The 23,224-nt window shown below is 49.8% G+C and overlaps 1 protein-coding gene across 4 annotated transcripts in view; it reads right to left on the bottom strand.

Moving 5' to 3' along the window:
- Positions 1-19,253, bottom strand: part of SNX8 (sorting nexin 8) — a 52,066-nt gene extending 32,813 nt beyond the window's left edge. Inside the window, exons 1-2 of one of the 4 annotated variants that reach the window (XM_030301557.1) lie at positions 18,826-19,253; positions 13,292-13,481 (exon numbers count right to left, since the gene is read on the bottom strand). Coding sequence is in view for 3 of the 4 variants with exons in the window: in XM_030301553.1 (XP_030157413.1) it covers positions 9,360-9,465 (106 nt within the window). In the remaining variant the exon portion in view is untranslated. Of the gene's footprint in view, positions 1-2,672; positions 2,717-3,274; positions 3,928-5,145; positions 5,201-9,359; positions 9,466-13,291; positions 13,482-18,825 lie in introns of those variants that run through there. The other 3 variants (XM_030301554.2, XM_030301553.1, XM_030301556.1) reach the window with 3 other exon arrangements.
- Between the last annotated feature and the right edge of the window lie 3,971 nt (positions 19,254-23,224).

Raw genomic sequence — 23,224 nt, 5'->3', positions numbered from 1 at the left:
CAAGTAGGCACCGTGGTCCCATTTACCAGACGTGAAAGCAAGGCTCTAGCAGCACAGCCTGGCGAGGTCTGTGCTGTGACCCGCCAAGGTCACAGCGCTGGCGAGCAGCTAAGCGGTGGGGCCTGAACCTGTGCAGGTTACCTGACGACACCCAATCCTGTATTCCCTCCCTGACTCATGGGGAGAGGAGCCAGGACAGGCACACCCCATGCCTGGGGCCAGAGGTCAGATGGTGTCCACGCAAATCCCTGACTCCTCTGTGACCGCGAACAGACAGCTCACCTCGCTGCACTCAGTTTTCTCAACTCTAAGATGGGAACGGTACCATCTTCAACACTGTTCAGCTGCAAGAAGTTTGTGTTAAAGAAAATATGTCAAAGCATCCAGCACAGTGCCTGGTGCCCAAGCTTTTCTTCTCCAAAGGACCGGCAGGCCAGAGGCCAGACACGAACTTCCAGATCACAGATCGAATGAACCGCAGGCCCGGCGTTCTCACTGCCTCAAGCAAGGGTCGCGCGCCACAACGACGGCATCTTGCTCTGGTCAAGACCCGAACAGATCGCGGGTTGTCCCTAGGAGCTCAAAGACACGTGTGAACCACTTGCACACAAACGAGACGTTTGCAACCTATGAGTGGCTACTCCTTTCCGAGGGTAATGCAAGAGACCAAACCACAGAGGGGGGGAAAAAATCATAGGTCTGTCTCCTGAAGACATCACAAAACTGAAGCTGAGGGCCAAAAACGGTCACCTATCAGATGATTTCCTGTCTCAAACTGGAGCGAGAGGAACCAGCACAGAGGCCACCAGATCTCTGCTTCTCCACAAATCTTTCCAAACATACTCCTGAAAGGGCCCCGGTCAAGTTGGGTGTATTCCTCAAAAAACCTCTTCGGTCTCTCACTTTCAGAATGTTTATCTGTGGGAAGGCCTGGTGATTTTTTTCCAGAGTTCAAAAGCAGTACTCTTTTAGCTAATAGTAATTTGGGGAATCTTGGAATAACTTACAAAAAAGGAGTCCAATTCCAAAAAGAATCATGATCTCTCTCTGGAACCAAATTCAATCTGTTGGGAGATTGTTCTTTGTTTAAACCCTCACCCTGGGTCTGACTGGTTCAGTCTGAAAGTGACTCAGGTTATCTAGGATCTGTTGCCGTGAAAGTGAAAATATTCGAAAATATCTAGCAGGACCGAGTGTGCTCTATCTCAGTCAAGGCTACACAGAGAGCCTGCATTCACAGCCAAATTAGGCCCCACTAATAAAATTCCAAGCAGTCACTGGCATTGGAAACCAAGTGAGATACAATTAAATCCACTTGAACAAACCCCCATTGGTCTACGGAAGGAATCACAAAAAATAAGACAAGCCATCCAGCGGCCTGCAGGGTAGAGGACCCGGAATGCCATTAATCAGCCAGGGACAGGAACGCCCCGGAAATTGGCATGGACAAATTAGGGACCGTGAAAAATGTCACAGTAAGAGAAACACGTAGTCAGTCCTGCCTCCACAGCCAAGTTGCGCTGAATCTGGAGGTCTCATCTCCCACGCAGAGAAGGCTGGACCGTCCTCTGGTGTCTGCAACCCAAAGACTGCGAATGGGTCAGCCAGGATAATCCCAACACCTTCATTAGACGAGGGAACTCGGCCTGTGCTTGGCAAAATGTGTGTCCGGGTGCTGTCACATTCTCTCTCCAGGAAACCTATGCTCCAGTCGACCCGCGGCTCCCCAGACTGAACCGGATGGCTCTGGCAGACGCGGTGCAGAGCTGAGACCCGCGCGCAAACCACGCAAGTGACCGTTCTGCCTCCAACGACTGTAGCGCACACACACTTTCCGGACTGCCAGGCTCTCTGTTCGGCCCATCGCGCCGTGTCAAGTGCACCCCCTTTCTGAAAAGAGAGAGGCTAACATCTCACAGTGGTCTGCGGTGGCCATTTTCAGGACAGCCACACGGAAACATCTCGCCGTGTGTGAAACCTTCAGAAGAGGGAAAGTTCGAGGTCTGGGAATGGCTGGCAAAGCGAACTTAAGGAAAGTACATGGAAGGCGGCCTGCGTAGACGGTAGCCAAGAGGTTACGTCTGCCGCTTCCGAACGGGAGCCCCACGCTTGCCGGGGTGTGAATCCCACCCTCCGGTCATGAGTGAGCGATGGGACTGCTGCCGCCTCAGTTTCCCCATCTGTAAAGTGGGTTTCATAGACTACTGACTTTGCAGGATGTCCGTGAGGAGGAAGGCACCTCCTACAGGAAGCGCTCTGCCAGGCTTTGTCATGAATACAACGCGTCCTCTGGTCGCCGAGAATGCCCTTTGTGGAGGTCTGCCAGGAGGAGGCAAAAGATGGGACACTTTCCACTCATAACACAGTCCATCTCAGGAAACACGCCCACTGCCACACAAGCCAGCTCACCTCTCAACTTCTGCAGGCGGGGCGCCTGGGTGGCTCAGCCAGTTGAGCGTCCGACTTCAGCTCAGGTCATGATCTCACGGTTCGTGAGTTCGAGCCCCACGTCGGGCTCTGTGCTGACGGCTCGGGAGCCCGGAGCCCGCTTCAGACGCTGTGTCTCCCCTCTCTCTGCCCCTCCCCCACTTGTGCGCAAGCTCGCTCTCCCACACATACACACACTCTCTCTCAAAAATAAACATTAAAATAAAAAAAAGAAAACAACTAACCTTCTACAGGTACTCCGAGGAGCCTCCCGACTTCACTGTCCACCCTAAGAAGAAAGAACGGTGGTACACGAGACACCCTGAGATAAAGAACTGCACACACACACTTTCCCCACACTCTGAAGAGCTGAAAATGCAAAAACCCAGCAGTGAGTGGCATTTCGCAGGAGGTGGGAGGTGCAATTACGGTCCCAAAGGCAATTAACAGTGCGAAGTCACGACTATCACCTGACCCTCTTTTACGGAAGATGGCCTTTGCCGTCTCCATCATGGAGATACTGTTAACAGCAGGTGAGGTCCCCAGACATCCCTCCTGCCACGACACCTGCCCGTGGCCGTCAGGTCTGGGTCCTGCTGGTCCCCGGGGCCACCGAAACAGCTGGGCTCACCAGCGCCAACTGTATTCAGACACGGACACCAGAAACAGCGGCAGCCAGGAGACCGTCCTGCTGATTCACTGCAAGGTTGGCCATTAGGAGTGGACAAGGATACAGTGAAACACGTATTTCACCATAAATATACTTCCAATGTTAACTAGAGAGTAGAAAACAAGGGAGGTCAGAATGCCTACAAAACTGTTTTAAAACAAGACCCCTTGCGCCCACCTCTGCCTGGCAAACTGCAGATCGTTAGCAGGTGCACTTGACATCTTGGGATCTTGGGTTTTCCCTCCACATTTTCTACAGTGAAGCAGATAACATGCACAGAGAAAGGGCTGTAATGTCTATGGACAGTTTAACAAAATTATATCTCAAACACACATCCAGGTCGAAAATTAAAAAGCCCACCTTGTCCAGTAAACATTTTAGGTCAAACCCCTTTTCTCCTAACAGAGGCGACCACCACCTACTTTTCATGATATCTTCCTTGCCTTTCATTGATAGTTTTATAACCTGCGGCAGCATCCCCACACAAGAGTCTAATTCTGCATGTTTTGTAACTTGACTGAAACCGGAGTCACCAGTGTACGTTTTCTCGGGCCTCTCTGGACATCCTCAGGGGAGGGTGGGGGGACTCAGGTCTCACATCTGCAAAGATCCCTGAACAGGTCCCCCCCGTTCTCAAAGCCCAATAACCGAGGTTACTGAAACCCTAATCCGACAGGAAAGTCTGATAACAGAGATCACCTCTGAGGTGGGAACGGGCAGAGCGGGAGAGACCAAGTGCAAGCAGGAGGGCAAGGTTAACACTGGTTTGATTTAAAGAATCATTTTCTGAAAAACACGTGGCAAGAGGATCTTTAACACAAATCGTATGACGTTAGCACTGCAGAAGCACGAATCGAGAGCTTGACGCAGTACCATGCCGGCATTAAGTAGAGAATTATGAAGACTATTTTCAACAGTGTAGAAAAACGTTGAGTGGAAAGGCTAGGCCGTAAAGCGTAAATGCACTAGGAACACGTAAAAAGCATATGCGCGGGAAGAAGGAAGTCACAGCTGACCCTCAAGCAACATGGGGATTAGGGGCGCCAACCCTACCCCCTGCAAAGTGGAAAATCAATGTAGAACTTTTGACTCCCCAAGAACTTAACTGCTAACAGCCAGATGTTGACTGGAAGCCCTACTAGTAAGTAATAAAAGATCAATTAATACATATTTTGTGTGTGTGTTCTATACCATAACCTTCCAATAAAATCAGCTAGAGAAAAAAAAAATGTTAGGAAAATCATAACACAAAATACACTTACCGTACCGCACCATACTGATCAAAAAAAAACCCCGCGTACAAGTGGATCCGCGTAGTTCACACTTGTGTCGTTCAAAAGTCAAGCGTATGCTAAAATGCAGTGGTTGCACTGAAATGGTGGAACTGTGGCCGATTTCTCCGTTTATGAAACGTTTGTACTCGCAGTTACATTCCTGTACAACAACATCCTCCTCAAAGCGCAAATTCTCACACAACAATGCAATTTCACTGGGTTGATTACAACTCACTCGTAAGACTTCTGGCAAACAAACTTTACCAACACAGATCGTTTCTGAAAGATCCTCGGGAGGTCATGAAAACGTACTTCGCAGAGACAGTACCTAGCCACAAGTCTGGCCAGGCCACACCAAGCTTCCCTGGAATTAATCAAACGTCACGTAATTACACTTCAACTCTGCTGAACACACAAACTCCAAACTGGTCAGGAGTACGACAAAACCCCACCCAACACCTGCTCCACTCCGACCACCCAGCCAGCGGGAACCATGAAGCGTGGCCCGAGTCCCCTATCACTCCAACGGCTCACAGCACGCGTGTACCTTGGGCCATCCCGAGCCCCCCGAGCTCCAGGGCACTTTCGTCCTGATTACTTTCACAAAGAACATCTACCCCCTTAAGTCTCGTTATGGTTTTTGAGTGATTCTATCATGAAAACACTGCAGTCCTTCAGAGGGTAACGTGATCCGGAGCCCCGCTCACCAAGTACCCGGGGGGGTGCGGGCCTGTTCCCAGACAGGCCTCGCGGAGCCCCTGTCCCGACACTCACCACTCCAGGCTCCCCCCAGCCGGCAGCGTGGGCAAAACATCTCTGTTTGTGATGTCTTTTTCTTAGGAAGGAAAAAATAATACCAAAACAGAATTCCCCCACCCGGAACACATCACTTTCTTGCTAACCACAAATTCTGGCAAAATCCGTTCTACATAATAGTGATTCAGTTAGTTCCTCTTTCTTCAAATTGACACATTTTACCTTGCAAATTGGGTATGTCTGTATGACAGAGAGTTGAAAGACCAAGGAAGCAAACTTAAATCATATTTCCACAGCTACCACTGTTACCAAGTTAAAATGTGACACTATCCTTAAAAAACGTATGATGAAAACGTAATTCTATTTAAACCTCTAAGCCTTTTCTGCATAGCAGATCTTGTTCTAGATACTGGTATGTAAAGAAAAATAATAGTTTCTGCCTGTTGGGAGTTTACGATCAAAATGCGTGTAATGAAGGGGAGCAGGGTGGACAGGAAGGGTTGTTTTTTTGTTTTTTTTTTCTGAATGTAGTCAGCACTTCGAGATAGAATTTAACCCACATGCATACATCTTAAGTGACAGCTCACTGAATTCTGACCAATGTACACCCAGAAAGCAGCAGGCGAGGGGTGGTGGCTGGGGCAGAGAGAGCAAGGAAAGGGCCCGGGCACGCAGAGAAGGTGGGGGCCGGTGCACAGGAGCTCCAATGATGAGCAGAGCTCAGGCATGACCCCAGAGAAAACCAGGAGACAAGTGGCTGGGAGCTTCCTAACCAAATGGAATGTCTGGAATGCCATCCACTGAGCCGCTCTAACAGAACTGAAGCCGATTCTCCCCTGGGCTAAAGACCAAGTTTAGGTCCATCGGACTGCAGGAAAGTGGGCCTATGATACACAGCGGTCATGCGTGTATATTTTTATCAGGGTATGATGCAACCTCAAAAAATCAAATTGCACAATCAAGCATCTATCACATTCATCCGTTGCCATTCTTATTCTACGTCACAGTTGCTGAGCTTTATAGCCTCAAAAGAGGCCCTGAAATAAACTCTCATCCCGCACAGAGAGTAGAATGTTCCAATCAGACATTTTGCTAGTTACAATTTTACTGTACAAGCCACAAACGGCCTATGTTTAAAATGAAAAAAGAAATTCTACAATTCAACATGAAAAAAGATACACTCCTAACAAAATGGGCAAAAGATATGAACAGTGAGTTCAGAGAGGCCACACAAGATGAAAACATGATAAGAAACTAAACTCCACTAACACTGGAGAAAATGGAAGTCCAAACAAATATGAGACACATTCTTAATTTTTGTAAATCTGAAGAGTTTAAAAAATGGTATTTAGTGTTGACGAGGTTATGAGGAAAGGGTGTGGTTTTTATTTTTTTTAATGTTTATTTTTGAGAGAGAGAGAGAGAGAGGGAAACGGAAAGAGACAGGCACACAGAGTGGGGGAGGGGCAGAGAGAGAGGGAGACACAGAATCCCAAGCAGGCTCCAGGCCCCAAGCTGTCAGCACAGAGCCCGACACGGGGCTCGATCCCACAAACCCTGACATCGTGACCTGAGCCGAAGCTGGACGCTTAACTGAGCCACCCAGGCGCCCCTGAGGAAACGATGTTCTTAATAAAGCACGTTGCTGACTAAACTGGTGATAGGCACCACGGAGGACAATGCGTCACTACCTGTTAAAACAAAAGAGGTGCAAACCCCGTGACCTGGCAATTCCACTCCTACAGCATCTACTCATGGAAGGCAGGATAACGCCCCTCCCACCCGAAGGTGTCCACGACCTAGCCCCTGGAAGCTGAATCTGTTGTTTCCACAGAGAAGGAAACTAAGGGAGCAGATGGAATTCAGGTTGCAAGCCGCCGACCTTAAGAGAGGGCACGGGCTGTGGACTACCCAGGCGGGCCCAATGTAGTCCAGGGGTCCTTCAAAGGGAAAGAAGGAAACAACAAAAGGAGAACCAGACAAACGACAGCATGTGAAAGACGTGCTCATGGCTGCTGGAGAAAGGGGACCATCGGCCAAGGAATGTGGGAGGCGTCTGCAAGCTAGAAAGGCCAGAAAATGGATTTTCCCCAGGGCCTCCAGAAGGAACGCAGCCCTGCCCACACCTGGTTTTAGCCCAAGGAAACCGATTTTGGACTGCTGACCTCCAGATCTGGGAGATGATACATCTGTGCTGTTGAAGCCACCATGTTTGCGGTAAATTGTTAGAGCAACGGCAGAAAACTAATACACGGTCCTGGGGAAACACGGGCACAGAGGCACAAGGCGGGATGTTTTCTGGGAACGCGAATGTATAAGATATAAAAACAGAACGGAGAGAATCCATCCCGAACTGATAACAACTGTCACCTCTGGTAAAGAGAGGGTGATGGCAATCGAAGTGAGATTTCCACCTAGTTAATAATGTTCTACATTTTTTTTTTAAAGAAAATGTGTTTATCCATATACTGCTTAATTGCAAGTTAAATGTTTAGAGAGTTACCGTTCACAGCTGAAACGTCAAAGAACCACAATATAAGACTCTTAATGCTGAAAAAGTGAACACAATTTCTGCTCACAATCTCAAAAGCACCACAAAGTCCTAGACCTCACAGTCCCCACGATTACACGTGGGCTCTGCCTGTGTAGACAGGACACCAGAGAAAATTCATTCTGTATCCATAAACACAAACCCTTCAACAAATCAAAATCAATGTGAGATTCACATTTATGGTCGACGGACAAGATTCAGTCTCAAAGGCTTAGGTTTTCTGACTCCAGCCCACCCAACCACGATTCCCACCTTGACCGTGCCTCCTTAACACTGCCCACTTCAAGCAAGTCACTTGCCTCTGGGTTTCCTTTATCCCGGTGTAAAAAAAGGTTTGTTCTACCACGTCACCTGCCTCATGGGATGGTCAAAAGACTTTAAATGGGATGAAATGACAGGTTACATCCCAGCAATCCGTGAACCCTGAATTTGAGACTCAGCCAGCTATAGAAAGCCCTCTGTAAACACAGAGGTACTGGCTACACTGTGGATACCATGATCGGGCCTAATAAAATCGCCACGACCCCAAAGGAGGCCAGCTACCATGGAAATTCCAGACCAAGTTGCAGGAAAGGCAGTCTTGGAGAGCTGGTGCCATCCGTAACTGCCAGCCGTAAGTGGAGTCCTGCCTCAAACACCTCCTGCAGTTACCTGTACCTGCAGAGAGACCCCTGAGCCACCACCACCACCACATCCAGCAACTATGAACTGCTTTATGATCCGAGGGGAAACAGCCTCCCATTTCCAAATGTGACCCAGCCAAAGGGGCGAGGCCACGGCCCTGGTATAGGTGAGACGGACTGCCCACGCTGGGCGCCAACGTGAGACCTCGAGGACACAATGTTCTAACCAACAGCAAGAGCCATCACACGTGTCCTCTTACCCAGCTCCAAATGAAATGAAAAATCTAAAAACCAACTTTGGGGGTTGGGGGACTTCAGTGCAGACGCAGACTCACCCAGGATCTTTCATATCAATTAGTCAGGCCAGTCCAACGCCCACGCCCCAGCAGCTTCCCTGACGCCCCCTTCCTGTTTCTCCCTAATGAATGAGCCCTCTCGTAGCCCCCCAGAACTTAGGGTGAGCACAGCCCCCTGGAGACACCTCGCCAGACCGCCAGGAGGAGTCCCTCAACCTCGTGCCCCACCCCCCCACCCCACCCCCCCCGCCAGCACCAAGAAGAGGTAGTAACTCCTACCAACATCCCCCTACGTGCGTTCTGCAGTTAGAGGACTAGGACTAGAGGAAGGAACTTTTCAACAGGGAGCATGCTAGAAAAGCCAAGCCTGGCGCACGCCTTTCCGTGTTCACGCTCATCCACTAGCTCGGAAGCACTCCCGGCGAAGTCTGTCCGGATTGCTGGGGAGAACTCCCAATTTCTCGTCGGAGCCCCGCAAAGTCCTGGGCTGCGCCCCACGCGGCCGGGCGGGGCGGCACCGCGGGGGGCGGGGGACGTCCGTCCCCGAGGGGTCCCTGCACCGGGAGGCGCGGGCAGAAGAGCGCGGCCGGGACAAACCTGAGCAGGTGCTCGGGTCCCCCGGCCCGCGGCGCCACAGCGCGCTCCTCGGCGTGGCAGGGGCACGCGGGGCGCCGCGGACACCCAGGGAGCCGAGGGTCGCGGGGTCACGGGGGACGCGGGCCCGGGACCGCGCGCTGGAGCCCGGGGGACCGCGAGCCGTACCTGCCGCCGGCGGGTCCGCCTCCTCCTCAGCCTCCGCCTCAGCTGCCGCCGCGACTGGCGCCGCGCCTGCCTCCCCCGGCAGCCGGTCCATCACGCCGCCAGTCATGTGAGCGCGCGCCACGTGACTTCCTCCGCGCCCGCCCGCCCGCCCGCCTGGCCGCGCCCACCCCGGCACGCCCCGCCCACGCCCGGCCCCGCCCCGCCCCTTGCCTGGCCTCGCGGCGCCCGCTCCGGGCCTGCCACGCCCCTTCTCCGGCCTCGCCACGCCCACCCGGGCCCGTCACGCCCCTTGCCCGGACTCGCCACGCCCCGGCCACGCGGCCACCCGGAGGATTGGCCCGCGCTCCCGCCAGCGCTCCCGCTCCCCCCAGCAGGCTCGGTGCCAGCCCAGCTCGCCCACTCGCTTAGCCGCTTGCTCGGCCGCTTGCCGTCACGCTCACCCCTCGGCCGCTCACTCGGCACTTCCGCGTGGGCCTCTCCCCGCCCCGCGCCCCCGCACCCCTCCCGGCTCGTCCCTCGCTCCCCCCGCCGCCTCTAGCCCTTCCCTTAGCTCCCACCCCCCTCCGCTCACTCATTCACTCGTTCACCCGCCCGCCCTCTCACTCGTTCCCTTCCGCCCGTCCGCAAGGACTCACTCACCCTCCCGCCCGCCGGCTTGCTCATTCACTCTGCTCCTCACTTACGCACCACTCCCCACTCGCTCATTCACCCCCTCGCTCAGTCACTCAGCTTTTCACACGCACCCATCCCCCACTCATTCATTCGTTCATTCCTCCACTCACCCACTCCTCCCCCCGCCCCCTTGCTTGTTCACCCACTCGTCCACCCCCTTGCCCACCCACTCTCACTCGCCCTACCAGCGCACTCACCCACTCCCCCTGGCCGTCCAGTGCCGGGACCCGGAGATAGGAGGATGCATTCGGTGCCTCCCCCGATCTGGAGGACCACAGGACACCAGAGCAAGTGTCCTGGCTGTTCCAAAGTGAGGCTGTGGGGGCACCGGAACAGATGAAGGGACCCCTGGGTGGGGCAGAGCCTGCCTGAGCTGATGCTGGGGATGAGGAGTTCAGCAGAAGGAGCGGCCTCCGGCAGGCGCGAAGGTTCTGAGGCATCAGGCAGCTGCAGACGCTGTGGTCCTCCTGGAGCTAAAAGTGTGGCTGCAGAAATGGCAGAAGAGGAAGCTGGGGCGCCAGGAAGGGCTCCATGAGGGAGGGCCTCGTTTCCAAAGTCAGAATCGTGGACCTCCGGATTCTGATGCCCACCAACGCCCCCTGGGGGCTGATTATAGCGATCTAGAGCCCAGAGCGACCCCCCTCCCCCTCCCCGTCGGGGTCCTGAGAAAGGTCCCAGTCTTCCCCAGGTAGCTGGTTTTCCTTGCTACAGCTGGACCCTGCCTCAGTTACAGATCACCGCGCCCAAGGACATCCCAGAGAGCTGACACAGTCAGAGAGGCTCTCCCCGCACCCCCCCCCAACTGTAACCTAGCAAGTGCTATCCCTTTCTCCAGATGGGCTTTTCCAAGTCACGGGGGCGCTGGGGTGGGGGGGACACTGCAGGATCCTGTGATGCACAGACCCCCATCTGATGCTATTTCCTTCCGCCACCGCCACCGGGGCTTCCTTTCAGGGCTTGTTGCATCAAATGATGGGCTCAGCACTTTTCCCTGACTCTGCGTCTATCCGGTCCCCAAACACACACTCACTCGGGCGTGCGTCTACACCCACACACACACTGCTGATGTCCTGGTATTACTCCGCACGTATCTCTGTCCCTCACTAGATTATAAAATCTTTATTAAAGGTTTGAAAGTTCACTGGACTCTCCAAACTGTAAAACCCTAATAGAAGTGTATAAACAGACACTATTCAAGAGTGATAACATTAAATGTATTATTTTCACACCCTTGACACAGGACCACACAGCCTCTAGTTCAGCAGTTCTGGATCTTTGCTGCACTTTCTAATCATCTGGGGAGAGTTCAGATAGACTGTGTCTGGAACCCGCCCCCAGAAGTTCTGATTTAATTCATCTGGGGTGTGGCCTAGACTTGGGATTTTTTTTTAAGCTCCCCAAGTGATTCCAACATGCAGCCCAGGTACAAGGCCACGGTTCTAGGTTGAAAGATTATTTGATTCCTGCAAACATTGCCTGAGCATTTTCTGGGTACTGCATTTGGGGGGGGGGGGGAGACACAAGGATACAACAGGATTCTCACATCACAGAGTGAAGCAGGTGATAGGGCTGGAAACATAGGTGTTGTGAGAGGAAAGGGGAGTGAGCGGTGGGTTCTGCCCAGTTCCGAATGCCTCCAGAAAAAGGAACTCGGTCCTTACAGGTTGTGGGCTCTATTGCCAGATATCTCGAACAGTTAGAAAGTTCCTGGAAACGTGCACTGAAACACGTCTGCCTGTAACTTCTTTAGATCCTCACCAAAGAAGACTAATCCTTATACGATTTCTGCTTCATTCAGGAAGCAGCAAACAGCAGACCAGAATTTCTGACTTTTAAAACCTTGTGGTTAATGGCAAGGATCCAATTAACATTGTTCACCTGTTGTTCGAGTCACATCAATCGCTTTCCATTTAGGAAAACGAGGACTGTAGGCACACGCTGATAGCTGGAACGGTGGAGTCGGGACGTCACGTTGCAGGTGGACGTGCAGAAAGGGGCTGTTATCAGCTGTCCCACCGAAATGCAAGGACTTCCTCATCCTGCTCGGGGCCTTTTGAAGAAGTTAGTGAAACGCTTTGAGGACTACGGACTTGACCGTTAATAATAGTTGACCTGTTTGTCAGGATAGGCTGTATCCTGCTGCAGAAACAATCTGAATCCTCAGACACCTGAAATAACAAGGCGGCCACTCTCGCCACAGTCCCTTGGAAACCCAGACAATGGAGCGGCCACCATCTGGAAGTTCTGCCATCGCGACAAAGAGAAAGAGCTCGGCAGGATCCAGCACAAGCACTGAAACGTCCCGCAGCCCTCCATTCACAACTCCCTGGCCAAAAGTGTGACGCGCTTCCCCCAACCAGGAAGAGCCAGAGGGCGAACCCCCCCAAGTGCCCGGAGGACCGAAAGCCAGAAATATTTGGCCGATAGCGCTAAATACCAAGCACACTAACCAAACGAGCGTTTCTTGAACGTCTACCTACCATGTGCTGAGCACCTTTCTAAGTGCCTTTTATTTGGAAATTCACCAACTCACCTACCCGTCACACTAAATCTACGAAATAGTAGTATGATGGTCTCCATGCCCCAGCAACTAAGGCAGAAGAGTCTGACACGCCAAGATCGCAGAGCTAGTCCACAGAAGAGCCGGGATTTGAACCCAGACCATCTGGTACCAGAGATCCCCCTCATAATAGCCCCTGTGGCGTTACCCAATGCCATAAAACCCCCAGTTTCTCCTCAACATTCTATTTTCTTTTTTTGAGAGAGCAAGTGCATGTGCACGTGAGAGCAAGGGAGAGGAGGAGGGACGGAGAGAGAGAGAGAGACAGAGAGAGAGAGGGAGAGAGAATCTTAGGCAGGCTCCGCACTCAGCACAGAGCCCAAATCTGGGCTCGATCCCAAACCCTGGGATCATGACCTGAGCCGAAACCAAGAGTCAGATGCTCAACCGACTGAGCCACGCAGTCGCCCCTACCCCCTCAACGATCTTAATCAGGAAATTCCAGTCCATCGGTAACCTCTTCTTTTAGAAGGCTTGAGGGGGATGCGGCCTGTGGCTCTGGAAATCACACTGGGGGGAGGGAGTCTGAAGGCAGAGAAAATTACAACTTCGCAAATAATATTAATAGCCCCCAAACACGTATGGAACCCTAATGATGTGACAGGCACTGCACAAAGTGCTGAGCCAGTATCATCTCAACACCGTGAAGGTCATGAAACCGAATCCTCGGGCGACGCTTCCTTGTCAGGCAGCGAGATACCTTCTCAAGCTTGCATCCTAAAGTTCCGGAGATCTGCTCACGTCCTCCAGGAGCCTCAGGAAGATTTCAACATCTCAGAAATGTTGGCTCTCCTCACGAGACGTCGGACAAGCTACTTTATTCTCGTCAGCCTCAGTTTGCTCGCATGTAATATGGCAACATCGGTATCACTCATTTCAAAGGTGTGTTCCTGAAAGGTTAAGGTTTAAATAAGAGACTTCTTGGGGCGCCTGGGTGGCTCAGTCGGTTGAGCGTCCGACTTCGGCTCAGGTCACGATCTCGCGGTCCGCGGGTTCGAGCCCCGTGTCGGGCTCTGTGCCGACGGCTCAGAGCCTGGAGCTCCTTCGGATTCTGTGTCTCCCTCTCCCTCTGCCCCTTTCCCACTTGCGCTCTGTCTCTCAAAAATAAATAAACATTAAAGAAAAGATAAAAATCTTAGGAGCCTGGGTCAGGTAACAGGAGAGCACAGCGTGGGCCTGCAGCAAGGACAGGGTACGGCCTAAAGTCCCTAGATAGGCTCAGGATGGACGGAGAGCTACCCCACCAGCCTTTAGGAGAAGCGTGGGTGCTGGCTGTCCACACCAGACCAAGAGTGGAGAAAGAAGAACCCGTGAGGCAAATCCCAGTCCTGGATATTTACCCCAGGGAAATCAAAGCATATGCCCACCAAAAAGAGGCTCATTCCTAGAAGCCTCATTTGAATAGCTACAAACTGGAACTAACCCAAATGTCTGTTAACAACAGACTGGATGAACATATTTATTGCCGTAGAGCCATACAATGGCATGCCGCACTGCCACGGGGGAGCACAAAACACTCGTGCTGGCACGCGCCAAGTGGGGGACTGTTATGACAAATACCTACAGACGTGGAACTGGCTTTGGAATTAGGGGATGGGTAGAGACCGGAAGAATTTTGACAAGCATCACAGAAAAAGCCTAGATTGCCGTGAACAGATTGTCAGCAGACACGTGCCCGTTAACAACTCGGTTAGTGAGGACTGTGGTGTAGAAAGTCCACATCATCTTAGATGGTAATACCCAAACTGCCATAAAGCGAGTGCAGACGAAATTCAGACGTTAAAGGCACTTTATGGGGTGCCTGGGTGGCTCGGTCGGTTGGGCGTCCAACTTCGGCCCAGGTCATGATCTCACAGTCCGTGAGTTCCAGCCCCGCGTCGGGCTCTGTGCTGACAGCTCGGAGCCTGGAACCTGCTTCGGATTCTGTGTCTCCCTCTCTCTCTGCCCCTCCCCCACTCAAGCTTGGTCTCTGTCTCTCTCAAAAATAAATAAACATTAAAAAAAAAATTAAAGGCAATTTTGGTGAGGCCTCAGAAGGAAATGAGGACCACATTACCGGAAGCTAGTGGAAAATAGCTTCTGCCCCGCAGTGGCAGAAAGCCCAGCTAGATTGTGTCCCAGGTCCATGAGAAAGAACCTATCCGGACTGCAAACAATTGTAAAATTAGGAGACTCACGGTCAGGAAAGTGTGCTCTGGAGAGAAAGCCAGGGGTGTGTCTGGACAACCTTTTTCTAGCGCCTGGAAAGGAACAAAAGGCCACAGTATTCATCACAGAGAGCTCTTTGGAGAGATTAGATTAGATGTGTGGCATTTCAGCAGAAGCAAAAAAGAGACAGGATTATTCAGGAAAGACCTGTGGATGAGCCTCTTTCTTTTCTTTTTTTTAATATTTATTAATTTTGAGAGAGAGAGCGTGAGCAGGGGAGGGACAGGGCTGGGTGGGGGGTGGAGGGAGGGAATCCCAAGCAGGCTCCGCACTGTCAGCGCCAAGCCCAGTGCGGGGTTTGAACCCACAAACCGTGAGATCATGACCTGAGCCAAAATCGAGAGTCAGACGTTCAGCCGCCCGGCCCCCGCCCCCTGCTCCCCGAGCCTCTTTTGTAACGGCGCACGTGTCAGACCCACACGGTTTTTGAACATCTTGTCTCAGCAGAAACACTACCAGCTTGGACTTCAAGGGACGGAGGAAGATGAAATGAAAGAAGGCAGACTCGAAAACTCTACAGGCAGGAAACAGGCTGAAAATACCACTCGGCTACAAACACGTGCTACGCTTCATGAAAAAGGAAGGAAGACTCCGGGTGCAGCCGTGGACCTTGAACCACGGAGAACAGTTCGTTGAAACCTGAGTTTGCTCCCTTGCATTTCAGAATTGCTTAGGACCGCAATTCCTTTCTCCTTCCGTTTCTTTCTGTTTAAATGGGAATGTTTATAACTGTTACCCTATGCCTATCGCGCCATCGTACTCGGGGATTAGATCATTTGTTCTCTAGGTGCCCAGATGGAGAGGAATTCTGCCCCGGGATGAATCACAGACAGCGTCTCACCCATACCTGTTCTACCTTATTTAGATGATGAGATTTGGGACTTTGAGTTGTGCTGGAAAGGGCTGAGACTTTGGGGGATACTGGGATGTGAGAGATGTATTTTGCAGACTGGATAGATGTGAATCTTTGGGAGCCAGAAGGTTAGCTGTAGTAGACGCAAGACTAGCCCCTCAAAGACCATCTAGTCCCCAGAACCCATGAATATATTACCTTATGTGGAAAAAGGGACTCTGAAGATGCGCGAAGTTAAGGCTCATGAGATGGAGACAGTCTCCTGAATTATCTGGGTGGGTCAAGGTGCAATTATAAGGGTCCACATAGGAGGAAGGGAACAGTGCCAACATTACGGAGACATCCATGTGATGCTGGAGGCCGAGACTGGGGTGGTGCAGTCACGAGCCAAGGAATGTCGGCAGCCTCTAGAATCTGGTAGAGACGGGGCGCCTGGGTGGTTCAGTCAGTTAAGCGACCAACTTCAACTCGGGTCATAATCTCACAGTTTATGGGTTTGAGCCCTACATTGGGCTCTGTGATGACAGCTCAGACCCTGGAGCCTGCTTTGGATTCTGTGTCTCCCTCTCTGCCTCTCCCCACTCACACACTCTCTCTCCCAAAAATAAATAAATATAAAAAAAAAAAAGAAGAAGAATCTGGTAGAAGCAAAGAATGACTTTTCCATTGGAGGTTCTAGAAAGAACCATTCCTACCTACCAACACCTGGATTTCAATCCTTTAGGACTCATTTCACACTTGTGACTTCTAGAACAATAAGACAACACATTTTTATTGTTTTAAGCCACTAAATTTGTGCTACTTAATGCCGTTGAATTTTGTACTTAAAAAAATGGTTAAGGTGATAAATCTTATGTGTATTTCACCACAGTTAAAAAGTTATTTTCAATTTGGGGCGCGTGGGCGGCTCAGTCACTTAAGCATCGGACTTCAGCTCAGGTCATGATCTCACGGTTTGTGGGTTCGAGTCCGCGTTTGGCTCTGTTTTGCTCAGAGCCTGAAGCCTGCTTCAGATCCTGTGTCTCCCTCTCTCTCTCTCTGCCCCTCCCCCATTCCCACTTTGTCTCTCTCTGTCTCTCAAAAATGAATAAACATTAAAAATGTTTTTAAATAAACATTTAAAAAGTCTTTAAATTATTTTCAATTAAAAAAAGAAAAACTTGGGGCGCCTGAGTGGCGCAGTCGGTTAAGCGTCCGACTTCAGCCAGGTCACGATCTCGCGGTCCGTGAGTTCGAGCCCCGCATCAGGCTCTGGGCTGATGGCTCAGAGCCTGGAGCCTGTTTCCGATTCTGTGTCTCCCTCTCTCTCTGCCCCTCCCCCGTTCATGCTCTGTCTCTCTCTGTCCCAAAAATAAATAAACGTTGAAAAAAAAAATTTAAAAAAAAAAAAAAAAAAAAAAAAAAAAAAAACTTTCTCACAAAGAAAACTCATGGTCCAGATGGCTTTACTAGTAAGTTCTACTGAACTTCCAAGGAGAAAGTAATAGCAGTGTTATTATATAAGCAGAGTTTTTGCCAGGAATGGAGGTGGTTTAATTAGTTGAAAAATCAATTTAACTCACTGTGTTAACAGAACCATATGATCATCGCATATGCATAAAATTTACATTGAAGAAAAAATACATTATGCAAAAAAAAAAATGCCCCCCAAAACGCATGGGAAATTATGGAAAAATTTAACACCCATTTATGATTACATCTCTCTGCAAACTAGGATGATAAGGAAACTTCTTCAAATTGAAAAGGAGGATCCATGAGAAGCTAAAGCTGGTTCATACTTAACGGTGAGAGACCAAACATTTTCCCCCTGTGATTGGCAGTAAGGCAAGACAAGACGTTAAAAGTCAACACTGACTGGAAGTCCTCGCCCACGACTGGGCAAGAGGAAAATGGCATGAAGACTGGAAAGGAAAGCGGCTGTGGCAGCAGAGAATGCTGAGGAATCTAAAACCACCACCACCACCACCACCTAGAACTGGAATAGGAAAATTTACCAAGGTGGCAAGATACAACACTAATATACCTGAATCAGTTGTTTTTCTGTATACTCGTAACAAACACATGGAAAACGAAATCAGAGACGAGCCATTTCTCCGACGTTGTTCAAACCTATGGAACGAACAATACCAAGAGCGAACCGTAAGGTGAATGATGGATTATAATGTGTCAGCGCAGGTTGGTAACAGACACACAATTCTGGTGGGGGGCTGGTAAAGTGGGGGAGACAATGCATGTGTGCGGGCAAGGAGATATGGGAAATCACTGCACCTCCCTCTCAGTTTTGTTTGATGCTTAAACTGCACTAAAAAATAACTTTAAAAAAATATTGGGGCGCCTGGGTGGCCCAGTCAGTTAAGCATCCGACTTTGGCTTGGGTCATGATATCGAGGCTCATGGGTTCGAGCTCCCTGTCGGGCTCTGTGCTGACAGCTCGGAGCCTGGAGCCTGCTTCAGATTCTGTGTCTCCCTCTCTCTGCCCCTCACTCAATCATAAACAAACGAGTCTGTCTCTCTCTCTCTCAAAAATAAAGAAACTTAAAAAAAAAAAACCTATTTCTGTCTCTCTCTCAAAAATAAACTTTATTTTTTTTATTTTATTTTATTTTTTAAAATTTTTTTTTAAGTTTATTTATTTTTGAGACAGAGAGAGACAGAGCATGAACGGGGGAGGGGCAGAGAGAGAGGGAGACACAGAATTGGAAGCAGGCTCCAGGCTCTGAGCCATCAGCCCAGAGCCCGACGCGGGCTCGAACTCACGGAGCGCGAGATCGTGACCTGAGCCGAAGTCGGACGCTCAACCGACTGAGCCACCCAGGCGCCCCTCAAAAATAAACTTTAAAAAAAAACCTATTTCCTCAAATTTTTGCTGTAAATTCTGACAATCAAAGACATTAGAAGAAAATTATCTTGATACCAAAATCAAATACGCTGGAAGAAAACTATAGGTAATGTTGCTCATGAACACAGACACAAAAATCCTTAACAAAATACAAACAGATCTAACCCAGTAGCACATGTAAAATGGATAAAATATTGTGACCAAGTAAAATGCAAGTTTGGTTTAACATTTCCAAATCAAGGTAACTCAGCACACGTATTAGTTTTCCAGGACTGGTAACAATGCGCCACAATCCAAGGGGCTTAAAACAATAGAAATTTACTATCTCACAGACCTGGAGGCTTGAAGTCCGAAATCAAGTTGTCCGTGGGCCATGGTCTGTCTGCAACTTGTTAGGGGACAATATTCCCTTGCTTTCTCTGTCTTCTGGTGGTTTGCTACAAATCCTTGGCACTCCTTGGCTTGTAGACACATCACTCCAAGCCCTCCTCTGTCGTCACATGGCTGTGTCTTCTCCACGTGTGTCTCTGTCTTCACAAGGCATTTTCTTTTTCTTACAGGGACACTAGTCACATTAGATGAGGGCCTACCCTAACGACCCCATCTTAAATTGATTATATCTGCAAAGACCCTATGTCCAGAGAAGGCCACATTTCTAGGCACTGAGGGTTAAGACTTCAATGCATCTTTTTTGGGTGGCACAGTTCAACCCATGACACCATATCAGTAGAACAAAGGAGAAAATCTGTAAGATCATTTCAATAGATGCGCAAAAGGCATTTAAAAAATGTCCAGCATCCATTCATCATGAAACTCTCAGCAAATGACCAATAGAAGGGACCTTTCTCGGGGCGCCTGGGTGGCGCAGTCGGTTAAGCGTCCGACTTCAGCCGGGTCACGATCTCGCGGTCCGGGAGTTCGAGCCCCGCGTCGGGCTCTGGGCTGATGGCTCGGAGCCTGGAGCCTGTTTCCGATTCTGTGTCTCCCTCTCTCTCTGCCCCTCCCCCGTTCATGCTCTGTCTCTCTCTGTCTCAAAAATAAATAAACGTTGAAAAAAAAATTTTTAAAAAAAAAGAAGGGACCTTTCTCAACCTCATAAGGGTATCTTCAAAAACCAAGAGCTAGCCACTCGGGCCAGCATGATAAAATATTGAATTGTTTCAACATTTGAGTTGAAATATTGGATGTCTGGGACCAAGGCCAACAACACACACTTCATTGCTCACAGTTGACATTGCATCGGAGGTCTAGCAAGAGACGAAAACAACTGCATATGGCTAGGAGAGAAAAAATCTATATAAAAATATAATCATGTCCATAGTGAGTTCTATAGAATCCACAAGTCACTAGAATTTGTAATAACGTTTTAGCAAGAATGCAAGATACAACGTCAAATACAAATAGTTTTTATAACTCTTTTTTTTTTTTAAGTTTATTCTGAGAGAGAGAGAGAGAGAGAAAGCACAAGTGAGGGAAGGGCAAAGAGAGAAGCGCGGAGCCTGATGCAGGGCTTGATCCCACAAACGGTGAGATCATGACCTGAGCTGAAGTTGGATGCTTGACTGACTGAGCCACCCAGGTGTCCCTATTATATTTCTATACATCAGCAATGCACAATTAGAAAACCAACTTTAGGGGCGCCTGGGTGGCTCGGTCGGTTAAGCGCCTGACTTCGGCTCTGGACATGATCTCACAGTTCATGAGTTCGAGCACCGTATTGGGCTCTGTGCTGGCAGCGTGGAGCCTACTTGGGATTCTCTCTCTCTCTCCCTCTCTCTCTGCCTCTTCCCAGCTCTCTCTCTAAATAAATAAATTAAAAAAAAAAAAAAAAAAAAAAAAACGAGAAAAGAAACTTTAAAAAATACCAATAGTGGGGCGCCCGGGTGGCTCAGTCGGTTGGGCATCTGACTTCGGCTCAGGTCATGATCTCACGGTTCGTGAGTTCGAGCCCCGTGTCGGGCTCTGTGCTGACAGCTTGGAGCCTGGAGCCTGCTTTGAATTCTGTGTCTCCCTCTCTCTCTGTTCCTCCCCCGCTCGTGCTCTGTCTCTCTCTCTCACCTTCAAAAATAAATAAAATCATTAATAAAAAATTTTTTTAATACCAAGAGCATTAAAAAAGGAAATATTTATGAGTACATTTTTCTTTTCTTTTCTTTTAAAATGTTTTAACGTTTATTTATTATTAAGAGACAGAGTGTGAACAGGGGAGGGGCAGAGAGAGAGGGAGACACAGGATCTGAAGCAGGCTCCAGGCTCTGAGCTGTCAGCACAGAACCCGATGTAGGGCTCGAACTCATGAACCGCAAGATCATGACCTGAGCCGAAGTCGGACGCTTAACCGATGGAGCCACCCAGGCTCCCCTATGAATACATTTCTAAAGATACGAGCAAGACTGCAAAGAAAATTGTAAAACGTTGCTGAGAGTAATTAAAGAAGACCTAAATATTCGTGTCCACATAGTGTTAGGATGTCAATGCTTCCCCAGCTGGTCTATAGACGTTCACTCGGAGCAGCACAGACAAGCACATTTCTGCACAGCCAAATGACCAAACACTACTGGGAGATAAAAAGGAACAGCCTACGGACATGCGCACCAATAGGGACAGATCTTGGAAATACTCTGCCGGGTGAACAAAGCCAGACAAAAACACATTTTTCCATCGGTCGAAAATTCTAGAATAAGCAAAACTATATGACGACCCAGGAAAAGGAAATCTGATTCAGACTGAAGGAAGTCACGATGGCGGCTCAGTACTGTGAAGGGGGGTACAGGGGAATTATGCGGGGCGATAGAACATTCTAGCTCTCGATGAGGGTATTAGTTGCACTGGCATATGGGCTTGTCAAAACTCTTTGATCTCTAATACCTAAGATCTGTACATTTCCTGTGTGTAAATTCCACCTCGATAAAAACTTGTAATAAACCACTAGCCAAAAATCTCCTCTTTGTGCAGAAGGGTAAAACACTGCATCACGAAAGACGGATTATTTGGAATTGATGATGAAAGCACTCCTTATCGGAGCTCGAGAGAAGCAGACAAAGCCATGTTTAAAGGGAAACGTATAATCTTAAATGCACATGAGAAAACATGAAAGACTGAACGTTAAGTAGCTCAAGGGTGACCTCTAAACACTAGCAGAAGAGAGGAAACCCCTGTGTTACTTGGAAAAAAAGAAAAGAATTTATGTTGGCTTCTACGAGGCACCGAGACAGACGACCAGGCCGAGACCCCTTCGCTTTTGAAGCTGAAGGTGTTAAGATCCCGGGTTTGGACCCCAGGTCCACACGAGGGCATGTTGGCAGTGAAGCTTCTCAGCTCCTCCCCGGCCGGCCCTGTCTCTGCTGTGTCAAAATTCCTTGCTGTACCGGCAAAGAGCAAATTTGTTCTGGCTTCCCTCTTGCCCTGGATATATAGCATTTGGGGGGTCCTAGTTTTAGGGGGCAGTGGCTTTCTATTATCTTCCCAATAATGTATCGGGAGAGGCCACGCACCGCGAGGCCGTCGGCTGAAGCTCACGGTCGCCCAGGCCGGCAAATGCCTTTCGTTCTCCTGCTGCTTCCGGCACAGTGATTCTGCGTTATCTCTTTAGCTCTTCAAGACCTTTAATGACACGGGTTTTTACATGTTATCCAGAATTCACTTGTTTGCAGCAGAATGAATCCAAGTACCCCGTGTAGCCACATCCTCCAGCCAGGGAGGCGCACGGGACACAATAAAGAAAATTCTTTATTAATAATTCTAAGTACCAGCATGACAAAGTGGACAAAAGACACCACAAACAGAGGGAAGAGAGAAGCCTCGGGCTGCAAGACGATCCTTTAACGCACATAAGAGGGTTAAAGATTAGAAGGTACCGCAACATATATTAAAGGTTTAAAGATTAAACGGAGTACAAAGAGCATGTACGCTCAATACGAGGCACAAGATAGGTAGGGGCAGCTAGCTCACTGACAGAGGAATCTGAGAGGCCCACAAACATAAAAAGACGGTCAGCTTTACTACTAATTAGGTATACTGGACATTTGTTATTATTTGTTGGCCACTTGGCGTCTGAACCTTTCTGTCTGTGTTTCTCTCCTCTGAGAGCCTTTTCCGCGGTAGAAAGTACAGCGTCGGGCACGCATGTCCCAGCTGTGCCTGGCCAGGCTTCCCTCCGGGGCTGTGGGCTCCAGGTGATGACTCACGGGGGCCACGGCACCTGCTCCCCACGTCTAAGGGGAGAAGGGGCCCGGCTTCCACCGGCATCCAGGGGCTACCGTCAGTGGTGCTGGGGTGTGACTGACACCTGTGACCCGGTGTCACAGTCCTCGCCGTCAGTCCTCGCCGTCTGGCTCTCCGCAGACCGGCACGTTTCCGTCTACCTAGCTTTGAGCCTGGTTCCCCAGCCCTGCTGGAAATTCCAGGTGCTTTTGATAATTTTTCCCTTTCCGCTTTAATCAGAAGTCTACTTACGTCAGGGAAAGGCAAGTTCGAGCAACGAGGAGACAGAGACCCCTTTCTGCACGCGAGATGAAGAGACATGGAAATATCTGGATGCCGGCAGAGGGAGTGTAAATTGGTAGAGATGCTTTGCAGGGCGATTTGTGGATGTCTGATAAAGTGGGACGCAGGTACCTTATGACCCGGAAATTCCACTGCTGGTCACATTTTCTAAACTACAGCTTGTGGCGACAAGTGCAACACTCTTCACCCTGGTGCTATTTATAAACCAAAAAGAAAAAAACCCAAAG

Source organism: Lynx canadensis, chromosome E3 (genome assembly GCF_007474595.2).
Source record: "Lynx canadensis isolate LIC74 chromosome E3, mLynCan4.pri.v2, whole genome shotgun sequence".
NCBI classification, from domain to species: Eukaryota; Metazoa; Chordata; class Mammalia; order Carnivora; family Felidae; genus Lynx; species Lynx canadensis.
This window is presented reverse-complemented; position numbering and strand designations above follow the sequence as displayed.